Source organism: Haliaeetus leucocephalus, unplaced genomic scaffold (genome assembly GCF_000737465.1).
Source record: "Haliaeetus leucocephalus isolate CR32 unplaced genomic scaffold, Haliaeetus_leucocephalus-4.0 Scaffold0, whole genome shotgun sequence".
NCBI lineage: Eukaryota > Metazoa > Chordata > Aves > Accipitriformes > Accipitridae > Haliaeetus > Haliaeetus leucocephalus.
This window is the reverse complement of record NW_010972436.1, coordinates 9,882,577-9,907,211: the sequence shown is the minus strand read 5'-3', so window position 1 is coordinate 9,907,211 and position 24,635 is coordinate 9,882,577. Positions and strand designations below refer to the sequence as shown.

Sequence of the window (24,635 nt, the reverse complement as noted above, 5' to 3'; positions counted from 1 at the left end):
TTAACAGAAAAAAAAAAAAGGCAATTTCAAAAGAAACATATTCCTAAGGGTTTTGTTCAAAAGATGTTCTGAGATTTCCTGGAATTGTTTAGAGCTAACTGTTGTAAGAACAAAAACTAAAATTGTAACAGCGTATTTGTAAAATATACTAGTGCTGCCCAGTCACGCTGTCCAAACCTAGTAATAGCCATTTCAAAAAATTCAAAATAAGGTCACATATAGAATAATTTGTTCTGATGCAAACCAAATATAAGGTCTCAATTCCATTCACTACTAATTTTTAGAAAATGAGGGGAGAGAAATTTTAAACATACTAGAACAAATTGTGAACATTTCTAAATGAAGGCAAGGCACTGAGCAAACCCCTGTGATAGAGCGCTGCTGCTCTGACAGTCAGCGACCAGGAAAGAACGTGATCCTACCGGAGTCCTGCAGTTTGTAGTGCAGTTGCAACATCACAACAACAGACCAAACTGGAAAGTGACAACGACCATGCACAAAGCTTAATAAAAGTAAACGCTTGTGTTTTAGAATGGAAGGGAGCTGTTTCCAGGAAAACTGTCTTGAAAATTCATCATTTATGTTTTGTGACTCACCTTATGTTTGGGAAGTACCACAAAAGCCCAGCTGCCCGAGTCCTCCACCACCGTGCCCCTAAAGTAGCTAAGGGCTTTGGGGGTGGGGAGCAGAGAGGGGACCAATATCTAGCCCCACACTCTTCCCGCCTGCTGTTGCAGACAAGCTTCCCTTTTTTCACTACCACTGCCATTTGATGTCTTCTCCAAGGAATACTGGAACTTTGTCTTCCTGCTCCACTCATCCTTTGTTTTTACAAGTTCCACATGCTCCTTCCCTTCTCATCCTCTCTTACCTTAATTGTATGACCCTTAGAGAATGAAGCCTATTCTCTGAATACTTGAAGAAAGAATTCCTGTCTCGGGGGTGGAGGTTACAGGCAAACACTGAAGGCAATGGAACATCTTTGCCAGAAAAATCTGTCTTGTTTCCTTACCTGTCTAGGAAAGGTTTTATTACTCTATCAAGCAAAGGAGTTGCTCAGCCTCCCAGTGTACAGCCTCATCTTCCCACGCCAGAACCAGGATAGACATAGACCATTCTCCTAATACATATTTCACCTCCCAGCAACAGGCTCCTCATCTCTCAACTCATCAACTAATCTCTGCAGCTCCACAGTGCCTGAGGCCTGGCCAGGACAAACTCTTCAAGTAAGGTGATAAAAGAAATGATCTACAAAATAGTGGACACAAAGTTGGGGAAGAAGGTTGGGGTGAGGAGGACTAGGCCTGCAGTTGTAATTACAAGAGGAAGGCATGGGTCACTGTATTGGTGTCCTGATCCAAGGAAACAGGAGTGTGCAGCAGACAGGTTAGGTGTAAGTGACTACAAGTTCACAGAGTTCTGAACCTCTTCAAGTGCAGCCCAAGGCTCAAGAAAAATAAAATAAAGAAAAAATCCACCATCCTTGAGTTCTGAATACAGGCACATAACTTGCTGCTTATCTTTTAGTTACCTTATGGAGATACTACATTGAAAACGAGGTGAGAAATATACTTACTGTCACCTTCTGAGCTGCGTTGTCTCCGTGAATTGTAAGAAATGGGTTGGTGGTAGCTGCATTAAGTGGTGAAGCCTGTGTGCCTGAAAGTAAGTTGTTTATGGGTATCTGTGCTCCTCCAGTAATCTGCAATTGCTGTACTTCAGACTGATGGTGTTGGTGGTGGTGATGTTGTTGCTGTACTAATTGATACAAAAGGGCCTGATGTTGTTCCTTGAGTAATATGAGGAGAGGGAGGAGGGGAAAAAAAAATAAAAATCAAGAATTAGTTACTGAAAAATAGTTCCTCTCTGGGTTCTTGCTTATCCAAATCTTCAGTCAGTGCAACCCTTAACCTAATCCCAGCTAATTTAGGTTACTAATCAGGGAACTAATGAAGTTCCACAAGACTGTGGGAAAGGAAAGAAAGCACCTATAAAGTTTCCTGAAATCAGTAGCTCCACAGAAGTTCAGCTAAGCCTGCTGGCTTCATCGGGCCTGTATCAGAAGAAACAGACCTGAGGAGAATATCAAACCATGTTTGTCAAAGTACTAAAACTACACAATTAACAATACAAATAGTTAAACCAGTAACATAATAGCCTATATGAACACTGCAAGGCAGAGCAAAGACAGCTCATGAGATGATACCCAAAAATCTCTTCTAGAGTCCTACTGGAATTGGAGAATAGCTTAGGATATTGTTAGAATCCATCCATGGTCCCAAACTCTGCTGCCCACAGCTGATGCTGAGAGAGACAAGCCACCATGTCCACACGGGACAAAATGGGACTGAAGGCTCTAGGCAATGATTCTTCTAGCAATACACACAGCCCAGTAATATCCTGTAATTTGGCATGACTATCATCCAAAAAGGTTGAAGCAACTGAAAAACTAAAAAATTATCAAAACCTGTAATATCAAGTTAAACACATTTCTAGTATTTATATTAGGCTGAGGAGTTTATCCATGCCTTAGAATATAACAGGAATAAATCATAATTAACTGGAAACTTACTGATGTGAGTTGCTGGGTACTTAGTAATTGCTGAAATTGCTGGTGTTGTTGATGGAGTAGAAGTTGTCTCTGTTGGTCAGGAAGTAATCCTAGTCCCGAGGCACTGTAGGGTTTGACAGGGTAATACTGTAGTTTATATGAAAGTATGGGAACTTTTTACTTCAGCTTTCCATTGAAACAAAGAAAAGATATATATGAACAGACAGTTCCTATTTAGCATTTTGATTGCATACTGTCAAATATTAAATAGTCTGTCTGTCCAGTTGCAGTTTTTGATACATACCTAGACATTACCACCACCACCCATCTCATTTATGCTGAGCAACAGCAACACCTTGCCTGTAACCTAAGTCTACTACACGCACATTACTTTAAACTCAGATAATAATTACCATTTCTACATTTTTTTCAAATACTTTATACAGAAAGGCCACATTTTATAATATAAGACAGCTCTTGCCAACCTTTAGTATTTTGTTCATTAGCATTTACTTTGTCTTGTTTTCCTTCTAATTCTCATCTTTTGCTATATTCAAATCTTATCACTTTTGTCTATACCTTGTCTGTAATTTAGCAAACACATTCAGCCTTGAAGTGGGCCAACTGATGCTGCCACGGAATGAAGGAGGCTGCCTCTGCACTTGCCTACTACTTAGCTCCCAGTCCCTCTTTTCATGCCTACATAGAATTTTCTGCAGCTATTTAGGAAATTGGGCAGTGTCCTGGTTTCAGCTGGGATAGAGTTGATTTTCTTTCTAGTAGCTGGTATGGTGTTATGTTTTGGGTTCAGTATGAGAATATTGTTGATAACACACTGATGGTTTCAGTTGTTGCTAAGTAGTGTTTAGGCTAAGTGAAGGATTTTTCAGCTTCTCATGCCCAGCCAGCGAGAAGGTTGGAGGGGCACAAGAAGTTGGGAGGGGACACAGCCAGGACCCAAACTGGCCAGAGAGGTATGTTACGTCATGCCCAGTATATAAACTGTATATAAGCATGCCCCCAGTATATAAACTGGGGGGAGTTGGCTTGGGAGGGATCCCTGCTTGGGAACTGGGCATCAGGCGGCAAGTGGTGAGCAATTGCATCGTGCATCACTTGTTTTGTATATTCCAATTTTTTTATTATTATTGTCATTTTATTATTGTTATTATTATTTTCTTCCTTTCTGTCCTAGTAAACTGTTCTTATCTCAATGCACGAGTTTTACTTTTTTTTCCCTAATTCTCTCCCCCATCCCCCTGGGTGGGGGAGAGTGAGTGAACGGCTGCATGGTGCTTAGCTGCTGGCTGGGGCTAAACCACAACAGGCAGGGAACTGTTCCAGCTGACAACTGGTCTGAAAATAAAGGGTTTCTTCAACTATGCCAGTTCACTGCAAGAACAACAGCATGAACAAGGGTGGGTTTGGAACAGAAGACCAGGAAGACAACTGGATTTATTCTTTCGGTACTAGTGTTAGCTTTTACTAGTTTAAAACACCCATTCAATTATTGTGTAGTTTCATGATAGGTTTACCCTGCTATTGAAAGGTTAAGTATTTCCCTTTCAGCTGTACCTTTCTGTCCCCTCCCCTTGCTCTAGGTCTTGCACAATGAGCTGCATCTCATGGGAACTGAGCTGAAACCTAAGCCAATACAAAACACAATGAAAGATTATCTATTAATGTAGACGAGGTTATTGTGTGAATTCACAAGCACTAGTACCAGCAAGAAGGTGTGCATACAATGACCAACAAGATGACAGGATTGCCAGGTGTGATTGGTAGTAAGGAATTAAATTAACTTAAATCAGCCACAAATCCACACAGTTAGGCTACAATCATTTAGCTCTTTAGGACATAGTATTTGCATATTGTAGTCCGGCTCTGTGATCACTTTGACATTTAGTTTGTATCAACCAGCCAGTATGAAAATACCCATATCATCACCATTCTCTACTGCTGGGACAGGGCAAGCAACGCAAACTTTGTTTCATACTTCATTTGACAGCCTCAATGCTATGTGAAACACGTGCTGGGCTACACTTATTAGCTCCTATAGGGAATGGGAAAACTATGTTTATGGGGCCACATGGGATCCACCAAGGGTACTGAGGCAGCCGATGGAAGTGCTCACCAAGCCATTTTTCATCATTTATCAGCAGTCGTGGCTAACCGGGGAGGTCCCTCTTGACTGGAGGTCAGCAAATGTGACATCCATCTACAAGAAGGGCCAGAAGAAGGCTCTGGGGAACTACAGGCCTGTCAGTCTGAGCTCGGTGCTGGGGAAGGTCATAGAGCAGATCATCCTGAGTGCCATCACATGGCACGTATAGGACAACCAGGTGATTGGGCCCAGTCAGCATGGGTTTATGAAAGGCAGGTCCTGCTTGACCAACTTGATCTCCTTCTATGACAAGGTGACCTGCTTAGTGGATGAGGGAAAAGCTGTGGATGTTGTTCACCTGGACTTCAGTAAAGCCTTTGACACCATTTCCTACAGCATTCTCCTGGAGAAACTGGCTGCTCATGGCTTGGACAGGCGGACACTTCGCTAGGCAAAAAACTGGCCAATAGCATCCTGGCTTGTATCAGAAATGGTGTGGCCAGCAGGACTAGGGAAGTGATCATTCCCCTGTACTCGGCACTGGTGAGGCAGCACCTCAAATCCTGTGTTCAGTTTTGGGCCCCTCACCACAGGAAAGACATTGAGGTGCTGGAGTGTGTCCAAAGAGGAGCAACGAAGCTGGTGAGGGGCCTGGAGCACAAGTCCTCTGAGGAGCAGCTGAGGGAACTGGGGTCCTTTAGTCTGGAGGAAAGGAGGCTGAGGGGAGACCTTATCACTCTCTACAGCTACCTGAAAGGAGGTTGTAGCAAGGTGGGCGTGGGTCTCTTCTCCCAAGTAACAAGCGATAGGACAAGAGGAAATGACCAAGTTTTGCCAGGGGAGGTTTAGATTGGATATTAGGAAAAATTTCTTCACCGAAAGGGTTGTCAAGCATTGGAACAGGCTGCCCAGGGAAGTGGTGGAGTCACCATCCCTGGAGGTGTTTAAAAGACGTGTAGACATGGTGCTTAGGAACATGGTTTAGTGGTGGACTTGGCAGTGTTAGGTGTACGGTTGGACTTGATGATCTTAAAGGACTTTTCCAACCTAAATGATTCTATGATTTCCCATCATCTACTTCACAACATTCATTACTATCACTTCTGCTACTCTCCTGGTCCGCAAACCTCGTCAATGGTCTTTGTCCTTAGCCAAAAAGTCAATTCTACTGACCCTTGTCCTGTGCAAGCCATTTTGCGTCTGATTATTCTTGCTGTGCTGTTTTTTCCCTTGTATTATATCCTTTTCTGAAACTGCATAATCAGAACTGCACATAATATTCCAGGTACGTACACACCAAAGATTTAATGTGGCAGAACACAAAATGGATAACACCGCTCTGTTTATTCCCCAATAACTGCTAGCAATATTTGTTTGATTGTTGATGAAAGCAGAGATGACACTTCACCTATCCAAGGAAACTCTTAGTTTTTCCTCCTGAGCTACAACAGCAAAACTCAGGCCTAACATAAGCTAGAACTGCGCATGTGTTTGACTTTCAAATGATGACACTCATCTATTAATTGAAATTCCTTAAAACAGCTTTAAATTCAATTGTATCAAAAATATTTGTAATAACTGCAAAAAATAAGTACCTTCAGTTTGACTAATATTACCATTATTTCCTTCTTCTCTTTACCTTACTTTTTCTGTATTCTTCTATACTGGAATGAATCTTCTCCACTGTTTTTTCATTCTTTTACCCCATTCTTTCTTTTCTCCTATGTCATGTTTTACCTTTGCACTTCTTTTTTCTGCTGCTGTTCTCCTTTCTCTTTATCTGCTCTGCCTTCCCTCTTGCTCTGCATTGGCACTTGAACGAAAATACCCTCAGCCAGCAGCTGAGATCTAAGTGTCTAGAAACAAAACCTAACTGCAGAAGACAAAATGCTGCAGCTCCTGAGCTTCCCAGAAGAGGCAGTTCTCTGGATTTCACCACAGAGCTTTCTCTAAACCAGATCAGCTTAGAATGTAAATTTAATCCTTTTTAGCTTCTCATTAAAAGGTATATGATCAGTCTGAAACTCTCCATCCTACAGTCTTCTCTGGTTGCGAGAATGTAAAGAAACAATCCTATCTTTTTCCTCAAATCACTTAATCTCCCGGTTGCTAGCAATCTGTATTAAGCCATCTTTTTCCCAGAAAAGGATCAACTATTTTTCTCTGCCGAATGAATGCAGGCTCTTTTACCTACAATTTGAAACTCCCCCAAACAGCAATGTGCAAATCAGTGTTTTCTCACCTCCCTATGTCCCACAGTTAAAGAGCTCACAGGAATAAGGACAATATGCATAAAGAAGTCTTCATGTATTGGTGAATAATCTAGCTATTTTTCAAATGAAACTGTCCGAACAGATTCTGAAGCTTGGGAAGTTACTGTAAGTAGCAACTTACAGGAACATCTGGGAAGTCTTTTAATTACAGAACAACACACAAAAGTTAGAAAGTAGGGCTCAGTTCTCATGTGGCTTTCCATTGTCTTGTGAATAATGATTTAAACCACCTCCAAACTTGATCACCACCATACAATCTAAGCAGGTTCAGAGAGCTCACAATAGCATGACAGCAAACCTCCATGCCTGCCTGTGCTTGTTACCAATACCTAGAGGCATTTAACATTAAAGAAATAGTCAGCTAGTTGCCACTGAAACAGCATTGAACTAAGAGTAGCAGGAATAAACAGTGTTCCATACAGTTTTAGAACCAATAATCTCAACCAGTAGAAAATACTTTTTTTTTCCCCCCTTCATTCAAAGTCATCCCAGAGCCTCTTCACAACTTAGTTCCAGTAACAGAAGTTTTTTCATATTTTTCACTGAAGCGTAATGGAAGAAACAGTAATGAGGAATGTATGTGTCATTACTAAAACATTAGCACTGATTAGCATTAGTGCTTTCTCGGCCTGAACTTTTTTCCTCTAAATACACAATTAGAAATACTGAAAACTCACAGAAAATGGGGGCAATTGTGAAACACCTCAAAAGGAAGGGGGCCCAGCAAATCATCTGGATGAGCTCAATAAAGCAGAGAATTGCATGAAAAGTGCACTTTAAAATTTAATATAAACATTAATTTTAAATTACTGTTATCGATGGAGCAGTGCAGAAAAAAACAGAAATAGAGAAATGGAAATGTTGGCAGAGTTGTGCCTCATAAGCTTGTTGTAGCAGAAAACTGGGAATCATTGGAGTATTCCAGACTATGCTAAAAGTCAGAATGAGGGCTTATGAACAGGATACTAGTTGCAGTATTCTGTGTGAACTGGAATAGCTTACTAATAGGCTACACACTCAAGAGTTATAGCAGTTCTGATGGCTAATAAAAAAAAAAAAAAACACCAACAAAAAAAAACTTCTGCAATATAAAGAGTCAGAAATAAATAATCTGTGTATTAACAAAATCATATGAGAAAACAGCAACACGACCAGTATATTTTGGCATTACCTGAAAGTGGAACGCATTATACAACTGGTTAATATTATTGATTTTGTCTAGTGTTTCTCACTTTTCTTCACATTTCGTGTTTTCAGCAAACCTCTGATACTCAGAGAAGAAAACTTTCCATTAACGAAATGTCTTTTGTTTAACCTGTGATATTTTATTTTCATATATGATATAAAATATGAAAAAATATAACCTCCTCCATAAAAGTATAATAGCACATGAAAACAACAGGATACACTTGAAAGTATCGGGTTTTATGAGCCTATTGAAGCAATACCACAGAATGATATGGTACACAAATATTCAGGAGCTGCCAAACGAACAGCAAGGAAAGAAACTGGAAAAAGAAGCTACAAAACTAGGGATCCCTTGCATCATTCCAATCACATATGCCTTTTTTGGTGGGTAATCCACCATAATCTCCAAAAATAAACTCTACTTAAAGACAAGTAATCCACTCCCTATTTGCAGGCATTTCTTTCTACATAGAACTGTAGTTCTCCTTCCTAAGCGAGGACAATACAAGGGGTGGGGGGAAGGGGAGCAGGGAGAATGACTTAGCCCAGGCTCTGCTCCATCCCAAAATACTTCCAGACCAAGCAGTCCATTCCCCTCCCTGGAAAGCAGCTGTCTCCTTTTGTTACCCATTTGCCTTGCAGCTCAAGCAGCAGCAGTTTATGCTGCTGAGGATGCCTGGTTTTGGGGAAGGGCTGTTACAAATACTCAAGCATGGATCTTTTGATGCATTTAATGAAAAAAAAAAAAAAAAAAAAAATCCTTAGGAACACCACTTGAAAAACTAATTTTGTTGTCTTTGGAGTCAGATGCAGAGAACTGAAAACACCATGCAACTGTATTACTACTTTGGTTAGTTATGCCTATTACACCTTTAATTACATGACCATATACTGTTCTCCTTCTCCCCCTCCCCCCTTCTTACTGCAACAAATGGTAGCTTTTCCAGTGCTCCTTTAATCCTGAAAGAACAATTGGCAGGACAAAGAATATTGTTTTCTGAACTAAAAAAAGAGCTGAAGCACATTTACATAATTACATTTGTTTGGGAATGTGACTTGATTAAAAAAACAGGAATAAATGGACACTAGGATTCGCAAAAACTAAACAGAAAACATGTCTTCTTTAACTTAACTATTTGTGCTTCCATTAAATGCTTTCTTACTTTCATTCACAGATCAGGAGCAGAACCTAGTTTGGCAATTACAGGCTAAGGAAGAAACAGTACCTTTTGAATAAGACGGTTTAAAAATATAGCTCAACTAAAGAACAGCAGGCACTACCAGGAAAAACATAAAATCAGCAAATTCTTACCTGTTATTTAACGTGGTTGGCAGAGGATGCGTTGCATTGGGTGGCACAGTTGCATGAGTGAGAGGAGAAGGGTTCTGCGATATTGTTGCTGGGGTCTGAATTACCCCATTTAAAGCCCCTACAATTCCATTGATTGCCAGCTGGCTGGCTGGCAGTGCTCCAATTATTCCACCCACACCAGGCACTGCAGGAATGGTGGAGGTTACAGTCTGCATACCACTAGCTAGTGCCCCCACTGTCACACCATTGACCTGTTGAACTCCTGTGACTCCTGAGCCTTGCTGAGCTGGACTCTGCCCAGCAGGTGGTGGAGTGGAAAGAGCTGATGAACTGCTGGTGCTTTGTCCGCTGGAGGTTATCTCCTGGTGTAAAAACAAACAACAAAACCCCCTCAGCTGCATAAAATTTCACCTAACAGCACAATGCAAGGACTATGAGGAGTTAACTTGTAACAAGTTTAAGTTTAGAAGAAACAAATAAAAATTACCTGATTTAATACAGGAAGAGAATTGTCTGGTAAAAAACTGTTTCCCAGATGAGGGCTTTTACTGCTGTTCAAGGAATCAGTGCTAGGTGCTAAAGTAATTATTTCAAAAAAAACACACAGTGGTTAAATTTCTGTAACATGTAAAAAGATTCAGAATAATTACTTTAATGTCAAAGGTAAACACAGAAAATGTAAAGTCAACCTTAAAATCATTGCTGAATAGTAAAATATTAACCACTTGGTGAATCAACAGATTCAAACAGATGTGCTCCAGACTGAAGTAAAAAAGAAACTGCACTGGAACAAGTAGTAATGTCTCATATAAATCTTCCAATTGACTTTTAAACATTTAAACACATCAACAAATACTTAGTCGATATTCATCCTACATGTATATACATCTCCCATCAATGGCATATGTGGATGAAATAGATATTTCATATAAATACATGTTCGAATTACTTTGACACTTTAATACTCTCCTCTACTTACCTGCTTGTACTGGAAAGGCATGTACTTGATGAGAAGGGCTAGGATTTGAAGTTATTGTTGGAAAGGGCACCGAAAGCTGTGCATTGAGTAGCTGAAGCCGCTCCTTCTTAGCTGTTAGATTCTTTATCTGTTCTTCTAACCGCCTATTTTCAACCTGAAGTTGGTGTAATGATTTAAGCATTCCTAAAACTAAGGTAAAAATGCATATGTTATCTCTCATAACCACATTTAAAGAATGAATAACATCTTCAATTTTTTTATTTCTGTGCTACAGTTTGAGACTAGCATTAAGTCATATGTAAAAATATAAATAAAATTATTACTGAGAAATACATTACAGAAATTTGACTTTAAGTGGAAAGGTTTAGGATCATTTTGTGTAATTTAAAGTGCAGAAAAAAGTACATAGCGTGTGATAGAGATTTTGTAATACATCTACACCCTGGCTTAAATACAGATGAAGCTACATGATTAGGGCTGACATTAATTTTAAGGAAACAGCAGTACATGATAACTTATCCCCAAACCAGAATATAAAAATAGTATTATTTTAGCAGCACAGGTTCATTGCATAGTTGGGGGGGAAAAAAAAAAATCCATTTCAGCTGCAGTATTAGAAATTTTAAACATTATCAAAACAGAAAAAGGTTGACAAATATGCATTCAACTAACAATACAGCCAACCAACAACATTCACAAGTTTGTGAAAAGGGAGGTTTTCTGCTTTAAGGCCTTGTGCAGTGAATCATAAACTTACAGAAACAATGAAAAAAATGTCATCCAACGTGAAGTTATAACGACACACCTTGCTGCGAGCAGGAGCTCTCATTTGCTTTGAGCGGCGATCTACAAATCACCCAGCAGGGAGCACTGTGTGAGCACTGCAGTTACCACCCCTTTTTTTGCAGAAAAAGGGCATCATCTTCTGTACTAACCTGATTTTTACTAAGCACAGTTTTCTCAAACTCCGATTTGGTTTCAGAACTTGGATTTCCCAACTAGTACTAGAGTGTGACTGTAAAGCCACAGGGATAGCCATTTTTTTTTTAATTCTAAATTGTATTTGTTTAACATGACCTCTGGGCCTACTACAGACATAAGTCTACTGGCATAGGCACATCTGGTCATTTCCCAAGGATTTAGCTTTTATCCCTCCTCTTCAAGTACATACAAAGGAACCCTCAGTGAGCCCAAATGAGATGCAATAAGACTTAGCTAAACCTGTCCTCCAGCTATCATGTTTAAAGGATTATCCCTGCATGAATTTCCTCACAATTAGCATTTTTGTCAGGATACCATTCATAAAAATACCAACTAGATACCACTTTACACTACCAACGAGAAGAATATGTTCAGTAAAATATAACACAAACCCTAACCTGGTATTAAAAAAAATGGTTTTTAAACGTATTCAATCATTGTCTTTGATACTGATATATTGTTGAATATGGAGATCCAAGTGACCTACTTATCACTTATGCTTTTAATGTATTCATTCTTGGACTATTCCACTCTATTAAACCTAACTTGAGAAAATAATTATTTGCTTGCTTTGAGAATTTCATGAGAAACACAGAACATAATAAACCTATGAAAGCCCAGTAGGACACCTGCCTAACATTTTAAGTATTTTTTTAAAACAGCAACAGAAGTAGGCAGTTTATATTTTAAAAAATGAAAAATGTAACGATTAAAAATTATTATGCCAATTTATATCACACAATATAAAGCAAACTGGGGAACTGTGCTATACTATTTACAGTAGTGGATCTAAGAGTCCAGAATTCATTTCCAAGCTCTGCAACCAACCAGCTGGATCTACAAGTCACTTCCTCTTGCATGACACAATTTCCCCATCCATAAAAATGTAGATAATTATAGAGAACTCTTTGTAATCTACTGAAGCCATGTGCTGCATTAGGAACTATGTTACAATTATACACTACAGTTATATTTCTATTCACAGCAGAAAATAAGTTTTTTTTAAATTCTTGGACAATTACTGAATGGCAGTTCTGAACAACACAGTTAACAAAAGCAGTAATAAACAGAATGTGAGTACTTACTGTCACTAGGGGTGCCTTGCTCTAACAAAAACTGTTGTCCTTCACTCCATTGCCTCTCCAGAAGCTGTTCTATGCTGGCTGCTACTGGGGGCAAATTTTCCCCACAACTGTTCCCTGATTGATCATAGCGAATCTGCAAGCTGCTTACAGGGGATCTGTTGAAAATATTGCAATTCATTGTTTAAAGAAAAGGATGGAAAGAAATTATATATTAATATATATTACATAATATATATTATATATTAGTAAAAGGCTGTTGAAGTTTCTTACCTTATATAAGGCCTTAGCATCTACATATCTTACATTTCCAAGACTAAGTTAATTCATCAAAATCACTAAGAAACCCTGGTTCTCACTGCCAAGGCTTTAATAAAAGAAAGATGTAGTATTTCATAGCATGTTAATTTATACTGAGAAAGCACATACAGACTAACAAACAGCATTGTATTAAATTATACAACACATACTTCTACAGCAGGAAGCAACTGTATATAGATACATAGAGCAACTGTCTTGGGGGCGGGGAGGAGGAAGTCTTCAAAACTTTCCCAGAGAAAACTGAGAAAATAAAAACAATTTATTAAAATCAGCAAAGTAATGGTACTTCCACACAGAAAGGCCATATATAATTCCACTGCCTAACTTGTTCTAAAAAGAATCATGTAAAATCAGATTTTTGAGCGACTATGTGAAAATATTATTTCACAAGGGACGCAATGAAAGTTGAACTTATCCTCTTCTCTGTCCTGTGCACACTTAATATACTTCCTTTTTTACTCATGATCACACATAGTTCAAAGAATAATCCCTTTGCCACATGTCTTTTCTCATTCTGGAGAAAATTAAATATTCAGCACACAGCCACTGAGAAAGCTGGCTACCCCGCAGGTCCTATGAGAAGGCTTCTTTTGCACTGGATGGGGCAAAATTTAACCTGTGAACAAAACCAGATGCTCAGTGTATTTCTGACACGGTATTCTGGCTTCATGTATGCATGGTCACATTGCTCGTACAGGACAAACACCAAAGCCCACTAAAAGCTGGATAGTGCTTTTGTTTGTTTTGTTGTTGTGCTGTTTTTTTAAATCAACTCCAGTGAGCTTAGATTCAGGTTCTTATATATTAGTTATTACTGCAAGTAATAACTATTGGTGCCATCAGAGGATCACAGCCGTACTGTTCTACATGCAGTGCAAACTTACCAACAAGACCACCATAGTCCCAGTACAGGACAACATATAGAGCTCAGGAAATCACTGTGTTAATTATGATTAGTGTAATAAGCAGTGGTCACAGCACATTAGCTACCTAACGACTGTCAAGCATTTTGTAGGCACCAGAGCAAAGCGATTTTTACGAGAAAAGGTTTTAAGTAGGTGACTTAAGAGCTCTGTAAGTATTTATAAATAATTCCTCTTTTGCATACAGAATAAAAGAAGAAAAAACACTTGTTAAAACAAAAAGCCCTGATGAATGGGTAACCAAGGTAGTGTTTTTTGACAAGAGATGACAACCAACAGCGCTTAACAGTTCAGCACAGACATGGCAAAACCAGCCTTAAAACTAGTTATTTACATGATGTGCTCAAGTGATGAGAAGGAAGGTTTATGTGGAAACATTCTGAACAGATGTACTACACTCCACGCAAACAAGCCACTTTAAAAAACAACAGCAAAAAAAACCCCAAAGCAAAACGGAAAAAAAAAACCCCAAACAAAACCAAAACCAGAAAACAAATACAGCAAACCACCACACGACCCCCACAGCAACTTCTTTCTCTGTATGCATGCTTCTGAAGGGTGCATAACACTACTCTAACAGATTGTGCCATTTGAATTATAAATCACCAACAAAATTCTTGCTGGGCTTAGGACTGTTTCCTATCAATTTCACAAAGGTAGAAAGAAAGCAACACATGACTATATAACCTCTGCAGTCCTTCACTAGAAGCCTGTACAGAAGGAGAAAAAAAAAAAAAAAAAAATCTAGATTTCCGTGTATCACAACATTAGTCAATCCATTGTCTTCCAGCTGAACCCCTACCTCATCCATTAGACATGATACGGTTCCTGCATACTAGGGTTGAATCCTTATTCCAAATAGTATTTGATCATAGTTTCCAACAGGATTAGAAGTGTGCTGTATGCGCAGCTCTGATGCCATCACTGAGATGGGAATCCCTTGTTTCATGTTTTATACCTTGCTTACTTTTGCAACTGTTTTTTGTTTAACTTTGGGGTACAGTTATTCATACTCTTACAGTATTAACTATAAGCAATACTGCTTTTAGATATGTATTTCAACACAGGTATTATGTAACACATTTTTAAATCCAAGATTAAGTACGGGGTAAAAAAAGTTTAAGTGCTACCTTGGGAAAAGCAGCAATTGCTTTGCAGAACAGAAACAGCTCACATACAACCTGGTATATTCATATTTCTCATATATATTAAAATTTTAAATATGACAGCTTAAACATCAAACACTTTGGCTATATAGGGGTACAAAGATACAACCATATGAATTTGAAATGACCATACAGCTCATAAGACACACATGTCTTCTCTGAAGAGCTGCAATTGGCTGCATCATCAACAGCAAACAATTGTTTCTGCAAGTGTTTTTATTTTAAGCAACTATTTGAAAATTACATGGTTCTTTCGGAGAAGTGTGTTATTTATGTATCTCATAAGCTTCAAAGGGAATGGAGTCAGAACTTGCAGAAAAATAATTTTAATAGATAAAGCAGGTAGCATTCAGAGTTGCAAAGTTTTCAGAGAGCAGATTTTTGAAGTTAGCTTTTTGTTCTCTAAAAGCCTTATTTTAAGTAATCAGAGTTACTTATTTATTTAACTGGGGAAGGTGGGGAGTTATCTACACATTTTAGAAACTTCGACATACATGTGATCTTTCTTATCGCACAAACCAGGGGTGAAATCTGCTGACTACTGAACTTAATTGAATGGGCAAGTTTTCTGAATTTTTTCCATGCTAGGTATTTCAGACTAAGTTTTTCCCTCTTTCAATCCTGGAACTACAGCGGTAATTTCTCCTTCTCCCTCCCCCCACCTTTTTTGGCTTGTTTTTGAACAACTCTGCTGCCAAACAAAAGCTATCTGCTCTTTGCAAAGTGCTACAGCTTCCATACGCTGAAGGAAGCTCTGCAATTGTGGACTGAGGTGCCCGTTCTATCACTCAGTTCTCCTTTGCCATCCCCATCAAAACCAGCTGAAATTCAACCGTGTTGTAAGTACCCTGAATATACACTCCATAGAAGCAACTTATTTAAGAAGTTAGCTTCCCAAATATTCTACCTAGAGACAGCCTGAACAAAACTATGGCCTACTGCAAATTGTTCAAAGACCATGCCTTTGCATATTAACTGAGAAGGCACTAAAACTTGTAACTACGACAACATGTATGCATAAGAGGACTACTTAATATCTAATCAAAAGTTCTGGAACTTCCTAATTGTTGAGCATCTCCCTTTGCAAAATTCTCCTAACTTACTTGTCTGTATATATACAGACATACTCCTTATTTATATAAAGACTTATACGCTAATGTAAATATATATATTTATACTGAGAAAGCAGTCTAAACTAATTTGTAAATTCTCTATTTATTGTTTCAGAAGCAGCACGTATTGGAAAGCTTAACAGCCAGTTCATGACTAGGTAATAACTCCTAAGTATTATAATGGATATTCTTACCCCATTCGACAAGAAGACTTTTGATTAATTAAGGAATGTAATACAAGATCAACAACACCAGGCATGTACATTAAATTATCTAATTTGGAGACATTTATTATAAATTACTGTAATAAACACATGCTGTAACAATCAAATTCATTGTTACGATGCTGTATCTGTGTAACTACCATTTTTTAGCTATCCTAAAATCCTTTTCAAGATAAAATCCCCATGGTTAGTCCCTAAGTAACAAAATAGGAGTAATGACACTATAAAATCTAATTCATATGGGATCCAGTATGGAAAATAAAGCCCTTTAAAAAAAAGATTGACTTAAAATACACAGAAAATATTACTAAGTATTTAAAACTCAATATTGAAATTTTAACAGTGAGTATTGTTTAAAACAAAATAGCGTGATACAATTCCAGCGGAATTCTTACGTCAAACTTCTGTACTAGAGATGAACTGCAGCAGAACAAAAAAAAAGTACTTTTTTTTCAACAGAGATTTGTTGCATGTTTTTGAAGTGGTGAGGGAAAGGGAAAAAAATATTTGTTTGAAATTTTTACTGATATTTAACTTCTCAGACCATCTTACTCCTGTAATTGCTGTAGTCTTTAAGTCTATGGGATGTTGAAATTTTTGCAACTATGACTAAAAATATGATTGTGGTAACAAATCTGAGGAGATAATTAGTACACGTTGATTAAATGATAGATAAATCCCTCTAAAGCAAGTCTCCATTTCTTAAGTCCTTCATTTGTAAACCTAATTTCAGCTGACACAAAAGTAAATTTCAGCACATTTTTAGCTATCTGGACATATTAGGGATTCTTTTAGATGGATATATCCATATATATCTATCTCCATATCCATACTACATATATATATAGGCTTTTAAACCACTTATGTATTACTAGTAAAAAAGACAGTGAAGTTTCCAAATCTTAAAACATTTCCTCTGCCTGCACTCTCCAATGTAAATAATGCTTACCGTGGTGAGAGACTTCCTCTGGGTGAACCTCCTCTGCCAACAAGGCTGCGGCTATTATCTCCGAGATCTTGATCTGCAGTGTAAATATTTCACAGCTGATAAATCGCCTCTCCTTAGATAAGAGTTTTAAAACTGATGTAGGTATTTTTAAAATACCTTAAATCTCAACTTTTATCTGTAGTTACTGCTGAAGAGTGAATACGTAACTAGTTTAAGACTGCTGAACTGTAGCATGTAAGGTGTTGTCCTTACACATTTCTGAGGCTGTACCAGGCCATGGATTATGTTCACTTCTTTCATTCCTTTCAGTTTTACAGCACAGAAGCGTGGTTTGCATTTGCAGTACCCTCCCCTCAGCCACTTTTAATTTGTACGGTGAAAGTAATGAATCACAGCTGTGGACAGCTAATCTGTATGCTTATCACAGCAAATCCTGATGCTCTGTATTTTTTTAACACTTTGCATCCCAAAACAACTCATAAAACATGTAACATATTAAACGTACTGCTGCCATCTAACAAGCACACATTATTCTGCAAATTTACTGAAAACTTTATGAAAGCGTATAATTCACTAATTCCTATTTATAAGCAGAAGCATAGGAAAGTCCCTTGCTAAAAAGGTAGTAAAACAAACAAAAAAGGCCTCATTAAATATACGAAAACGTTTTGCTTGGAAGGACTCAAAAGGGTTATTTTCCCTATGGCCTCTCAATAAAATAACCCTATCTGCCCCCTTCAAGGTTGCCCTCCCCCTATTCTGAGTCAAGTGACCTCCGACCTCTTGGAGGGCAAAGACATGACTGATCCATTCTTGGTAAACTGCTAAACTCATTCCCTTCCCCCAAACAGGCATGACTACTACGACATGTCAACAAATCCTTACGGAGGGAATGAAACAAAGCAAAGCCAGCGGCTCATTAAAACTGTAGAGGAGAGCCAATGGTACAAAATGCCAATCGGTAAATATTCACAAGATTATTAAATGCTGCAGAAGTTCTCTAACAGGATCGCTTTCACACGAAGTTGTATGTAATGCAATTTCATGAATTATGCAAATAAAGGTTTAAACTATTCACGACAAAACCCAGAGCTGTGTTACTCTCGTTGCAAAGAGCCCCGAACTGAACACATCAATCACAGAAGTCACAGGAGACATTGTTGCATTCCTGCCTGCTGATGGCTCTGCTTAAACATTTACATTTCAGACACTAAAAAAAAAGGAAGAAAACCCGTGCTGTTCTGCAGGACCACTGAGAATTTACCAAATGCTGAGCAGAGTTCAAAAATAAAATTTAACAATCTTTTTAAAAATACTTAAGTCTGTGAAGTTCTGCGTTTGTCACCAGCAGCGGGAAGCTTACCTGCTTGGCTGTTTTCAGACTGAGCTATAAGTGCTGCCATTGCTGAATTTGGATTCAGCCTATTGCCGTACATGTGGGATGGAGGCAGACTGAGAGAAGATCCAGGTAGGGTGTTTGCCTGCAAGAAAACAATTAAAACTTGAATCCTTTTTAAAAAAGGGGGGAGAAATGCTAAATGTATTTTAAAGAAGCCTTCTTTGTGCACAATTACTAATTTTTTTAAGTTGAATCTTTTTAAAAAACTGAATGTATGTAAAAGAAAAAAAATATTATTTTCCATTTGTAAGTACAGGAATAGAATTGCAGTACTTTGAGAATATATCAGGATTTAAAGTGTGTTTCAAGTGTCATTGGCAAGAACTGTTATTTTTAAAACCATCAAATAAAAAAATTACTGCAGCAAATATTAAAAATACCTAAATTGCATTTTAAAACAACCACAGTGTAGCAGGATGGGGAGACTTCCTTGCAATCCTGAAGTATGCACTCAATGCTAGGACTTAGTAGCATGGCGACCATGTGGTTATCCTACTAATTATTTAATCTTATTAAACCATTTACAAAATAAGGGCAGGTAGACAACAGATGTCTCACAAATGCTTGGGTTCCTTACATCACAAGCCGGCTGTGGAGGTCAAAAGGTCCAACTTTCAGCTCTATAGTTTAACTACACAGAGCCATATTTCCTTTGCTCGACTCCGTCATTAGTAAAACCTGCACACTATTTTGTTACTTCCTATTTTGATAGACTTGGAAGCCTGGTGTTTTTTTGTTTTGTTTTGTTTTTATTTTAAAGAACGCAAACAGCCATTACAAGTATGTTTTCTATACAATAGGGGGCTCACCGAATCACAGCTTTGCCCTGACCCCATATAAGGAACTGTATTTTTGGCAGTTGGCCAGCTCTACTTATTGAAGAGCTCCCAAAGTTTGTGTTCATTCATGTTGCTAACCACAATTCTGAAGGTCTCTGCTGGGACTTGTGCCAAACAAGCGAAAATGAACCCTTAAACAGATGAAGCTAAGGAGGCTGGCCAAAATCTTGCATAATCCAACGCAATAAAAATACCTTCTTCCTTGGCTGCTTATGTTTTTTCCCTTTCGAAGAAAAGATTTGTGTCAAATGCTGAGTTGCAGAGATGGGCAATCAAAGAAAAAAGGCATGGCTGCTTATTAAAAAGGCATTTTCCTACCTGATAAAAAAATTATTTCAGAACAAAGAAAAGATTGTGGGGTGGGGGGGATATCAAAGATACACAACCTGTATGATCACTGGTTTTAAAACGAATCTTTTAAGAAAATGTAAACAACATTTACAAAGGAAACTTTTTTTGAAAAAGGAAAAAAGAAGGTGAATAGTAAGAAACTCAATTTGTGGGACATTTTGACATGTATAACTGCACACAAGAGACAGGGAAAACATACTGGTTATTACAGCAAAATATTACAGAGTATAAACTATGTCTCTGGAAAGAATCACACACTACCATTAAGTTCTGGCTTTCAGCCAACATATTAAACTTGATGAATAGACTTTTATGAATTCACACAACTGTTTTCAATGATGCTTTGTTTACTATATACTGGTGAGAAATTGTGCCTGATACTTACATTCTTCTACTGTCACAAAGTTAGAAAAAGCCACAAGTAATTACTTAACAATGACCAGGTTTTTTTCACTTTTCAGTTTAAAGGTATGTGCAAGATTGCTAGACATGGAACCACAGTTTCACTTCAAATCTGCCTGTTACTACTTTTTTTTTTTTTTTTAAGAACCACAAGTCTTCAGTAGAATTAATCTGAATTAGTTGTAAGTCTTAAAAATAATGCAGGCATTTCTACCTACCCAGGTATAACAAGTTTCCAGAAATACAATACATATTAGTACCGTGACACTTATTGACAAAGGCAGCAATATTGCAAAGTTCTTGCTGTTTTCCTTAATAAACACCTATGGCATGATTCCAACTCAACTATTATAATTCACTAGCAACCTTCAGCTGTTTTCCTCTCAAAACCAAAACAAACTTCAAAAACAATGTAGTTTTTGACAAATCCTTTCACCAAAGAAACTTTACAGAGTGGAATATTACAAGATTCAACCATTATTTGCTTCCGTATCTAAGAGATAAGACTAGCAATATAAAAATCTCTATATATTTAAATAAATTGGTTGAGGTTATGAATTCTACTAATATAGTTTGTGCTTTTTTTTTTTTAACTGCAAACACCAGGTCTTATTTCTGTTTAGTTTTAGAATATTTCTATAAAAGATTTCTCTTAATTCTAGTAGGTGTACTGCTCTTGTCTTACACAGAAGCTGCTATGCTTATTGTTGCTCCATGTAATTCACTGCAAGGCTGCTTAAAACTGTGCAATAGCAACTATATATTAATTTATGATGGCAGGGCAGCTATAATCAGCAAGGAGAATTCATGTTTATTTGACTGAAACATGCCCAAATAGCTTTAAGAACTTTCTAAAAGCATCTAAGTACCTTGAAAGGAGTTGCTAAAGTCTGTTGAGTAACCATCACATCACAAAACAAAAGACATCAAGGGAATTAAACAATGTTTGCTAAGTGGATTGATAGATCAAAAGACTTAGCACGATTTAAACAATATCTAAGAACTTGAGTTTTTTCACAAGTGGTGGCTCACCCTAAACTTAACCCCTGTTCATACTTTAAAATAATAGTAAAGGTGTCCTACAACAAGTTGGAACTACAAGTTATAGTGCCATCATGTATCCTATGCAACTCTCAAAGGAAAAACGGAACATTACGTTCAAGTAAGCTGCAGGTAAATAAAAAAACTTTTAAAATACTTTTTTTAAATGGCAATGTAAAATGACAAGAATAATGATTTGTGAAGCTTTATTATGTATGCAACAACTTCATCTGACAGGAAAGTAGAGGAGGTGGAGGAGTGCTACATTATTTAATGGTGAAATAGGAGCTTCATGTTTCACTCACAGTCGAAACAAGCTGTAGCAAGCATTTATTAAAAATGCACAATCATCCTGTCAATACATATTAAGGTCACAGGACTGAAACGTTCTAAAATGCAGAACTTTTAAAGCTGTAGTATTCTTTATTTCAACTGGTTCTATTCAGTCAACACAAAACACAATCAAAATGTATGAACTAATAAAATAAAGAGACTGCTAAGTATTTATTTTGAAAAGGCTGCAAATTTTCCTGAAAAGATTTTAGCAGAAGGATTTAAGCCCATCTAGAGGTATGTAATACACTGCTTTCATTTATGGCATGTTCAATAAATCAGTAAAGCAATAAGCAGCAGAGCAGCACAGAAGGAAGATACACTGTAATTCATGGAATGCCCGAGTGCAATAAGAATAAATGATTGGTATTTGATTGATGCTTAAAAACACTTCCTCTACAGCAAGAAAGAAAGTACAAGTACATTCTTCTAATTAAAGAACAAAGCTTGCAAGTTAACTAAATTTAACTCATATGTATAAATATTCTCTGAAATATATAAAACAGTTTTATATTTGTTTGCATCACTCCAAAATGGTATTTTACTGTAACAGTATGACTACAAAGTTTCCCAAGTTGACAACTATTTGCATTCATAACTGGACATTTACTTAAATTTCCAGGGGAAAACAGTTACTTCATTTCAAAAGTTACATGTTCTTTAAGCAAAAAAAACCAAAGGGGAGAAAAATGAGACAATACGTAGCTGTATGCAATTAGATTAGGTCTCAAAAATTTCAGACCCTTTGAGCATGCCTATTCCCCTGTTCCTTTCAAGTTTTATGCTATGAAATATTTTCTGATAACAGGCCTCATTTCTGTCTCAGCTCCACACCAGTAAGGTTTTAATACTCAGCGTGTGATGAGAGATGAAACCAAGTGTGAACAACTTTCAGGTCCCATGAGTAGGCTGACTGTTGAAGCTGTCAGGTTCAATTGCATCATTCCACATTATTCAATGCCCCAAACTGCTCCCTAATTGTTAGGGGCTTAACATATTCAAAATCATTGTTTAGGCTAATGCTGAAATGCCTACAGTTGAGTTTCCATAAAGAAAGGGGAGGGATTTAATTGTAGTTAAACCATTACTGAACTCTCCACCTTTCATGATAGGACAACAAGGATGGCTGGAACAACCAATTCCAAGACAGCTTCTTAATCAGTTTATATCCAATCAACATCCCTTTCCCCCTCCGCTATAGAAAGAGTCATTGCTATATTGTAGCTTTGGCTTTATATTACAATGCTTTACAGTTAGTGATAGATCACCTAATTACCTACTTCAGCCATTATCTATTTGTCAACAATAATTTCAAAGGTAATTTTTATTTCTTGTTTAAAATAAAAACATTTTATTGCTCCTGCACTCTCTATATCCCTTTGAGTACCATATTAATGTGGTTGGGGTCATACCATTTACCACACTAGGTTCTTCATCACAGCATGGTGCTGTGATATAAAGCGTAAAACTACCCCTTGCTCCTATTAACATGAAGTAAAGAAATCAAGAGCACTATGTATCAACAGCTACTTCCTATGGCCAACTACTACTGAAAACAGTATAAAAAAAATTTGATGCAGGTGAATTTTAAAGGTAAATTTTCTGTGAGCTATTCTGCTACACTTCTGAGGTGTTACTAATGCTTTCCATGCAATTGTCTAGCTTCGTGAAATATAGAAGGTAATTCAAGCACTAGACCAAATATTAACATCAGCTTACTTCATCTAGAAGTCACTTTAAGCTGATATAATTTGGTCAATGGCAACCAACGTTTATTTGAACAATGTACTATTGAAAATAACATAAAAATTAAAACCTGCATTGCAATTAAATGAGCTTAGATATTCAAACTTCTTAATGCTATGTACATAATAATAATAAAAAGTCGATAATATACATACATATAAATTAACTGCTTTTCTTGAGAAGTAAAAAGAGCTGCCTATCAAGTGATAGCAGCAAAAGCAACCTGGCCTTACGTTTCCTAGCTTAACTTCGACTAATAAAGAAAAGTGATTTTTATCCCTAGAATTTTTAAGGCCAGTTAAGCTACGGGGAGCATCTAACAGTTGGCTTTTCTTGGGTATTCAATGCAATGGGAAGAATGTGCTATTGCTTCCTTTTATTCTTTCAGAACTTCTGGTACCATCTTTAACTTCATTTAGGAGATGTGGGGGAACCACTGCTACACATCATCGCTTGCCTTCTCTGAATTCTGTTAGCTGTTCATCTGGGATGGCAATACACACCCACAGAAGGGTGGTCAGACTGCGGTTAACTGCAGCAATACAACCAAATTTCTAGGAAGTCCAAGAGGAAGTTCTGCCACATCAACAGCTTTTCATGCATGACTTGCTGCAACACAACGCTTGAATATTTTCACCACAAATACGGAATTTGCTTTGAAATCTTATCTAGATCTTGTTTCCAATGAAAAAAATTTCCAAGTTCCTGTTTATTTTCCTATATACCAAGAAATACAGATGGAATTGAGGACAACACAAAAAATCCTTAATAAAATGCTGTTTCCACATTTCTTCTGAAAACCATCATATAACTTTTCAGAACAACTAGTACAATGCAAAATAATATTAAAATGCAGCACGATAAACACTATTTATATATTTTAACTAAACCCATACTTTCATTTACACCTTTTTAATTTTTTTTTAGCTTTCATAGTTACAAGCTGAACATAATTAATTTTCAAGCAAACTATCTATATCAACTTCTTTACTAAAACAGCCTACAGCACTATTGATGACTGAAAACGGAAAGTGTACTTTTTACAGCTAACCTCACGTCACCTGCTATCATACATATATCATCAATGGGCATCAACCCCAAATACCCACTTTTACTCATTCATTCTATGAAAGCAATAGTGGGATTGAAAAGATAACCCATCCCATACTACCAGCATTACCATCCAAGCACTCTGAAGTCCTTAAAGTTTGGGTTTTTTTTAAAAACATATAATCAAGGTGCAATTTTACAATAAATGTTTTCATTAACTGGCTGAAATAAAAGAATTAACTGAAAAGCTTAATTAGGAGGCTGGAAAAGTTAAAATGAAATCAGAAGAAAGGGTTTGTGATATCTTAG

The 24,635-nt window shown here is 37.3% G+C and overlaps 1 protein-coding gene across 9 annotated transcripts in view; it reads right to left on the bottom strand.

Moving 5' to 3' along the window:
* MLLT10 (myeloid/lymphoid or mixed-lineage leukemia (trithorax homolog, Drosophila); translocated to, 10) overlaps positions 1 to 24,635 on the bottom strand; it is a 136,954-nt gene that overhangs the window by 6,202 nt on the left and 106,117 nt on the right. For 7 of the 9 annotated variants that reach the window (XR_775157.1, XR_775159.1, XM_010579885.1 and 4 more), the window contains 8 exons: positions 18,529 to 18,646; positions 17,166 to 17,238; positions 12,474 to 12,628; positions 10,408 to 10,596; positions 9,916 to 10,004; positions 9,429 to 9,790; positions 2,573 to 2,675; positions 1,577 to 1,789 (listed from right to left, as the gene is read on the bottom strand). Coding sequence is in view for 6 of the 9 variants with exons in the window: in XM_010579885.1 (XP_010578187.1) it covers positions 1,577 to 1,789; positions 2,573 to 2,675; positions 9,429 to 9,790; positions 9,916 to 10,004; positions 10,408 to 10,596; positions 12,474 to 12,628; positions 17,166 to 17,238; positions 18,529 to 18,646 (1,302 nt within the window). In the remaining 3 variants the exon portion in view is untranslated. Of the gene's footprint in view, positions 1 to 1,576; positions 1,790 to 2,572; positions 2,699 to 9,428; positions 9,791 to 9,915; positions 10,005 to 10,407; positions 10,597 to 12,473; positions 12,629 to 17,165; positions 17,239 to 18,528; positions 18,647 to 24,635 lie in introns of all 9 variants that reach the window. The other 2 variants (XR_775181.1, XM_010579967.1) reach the window with 2 other exon arrangements.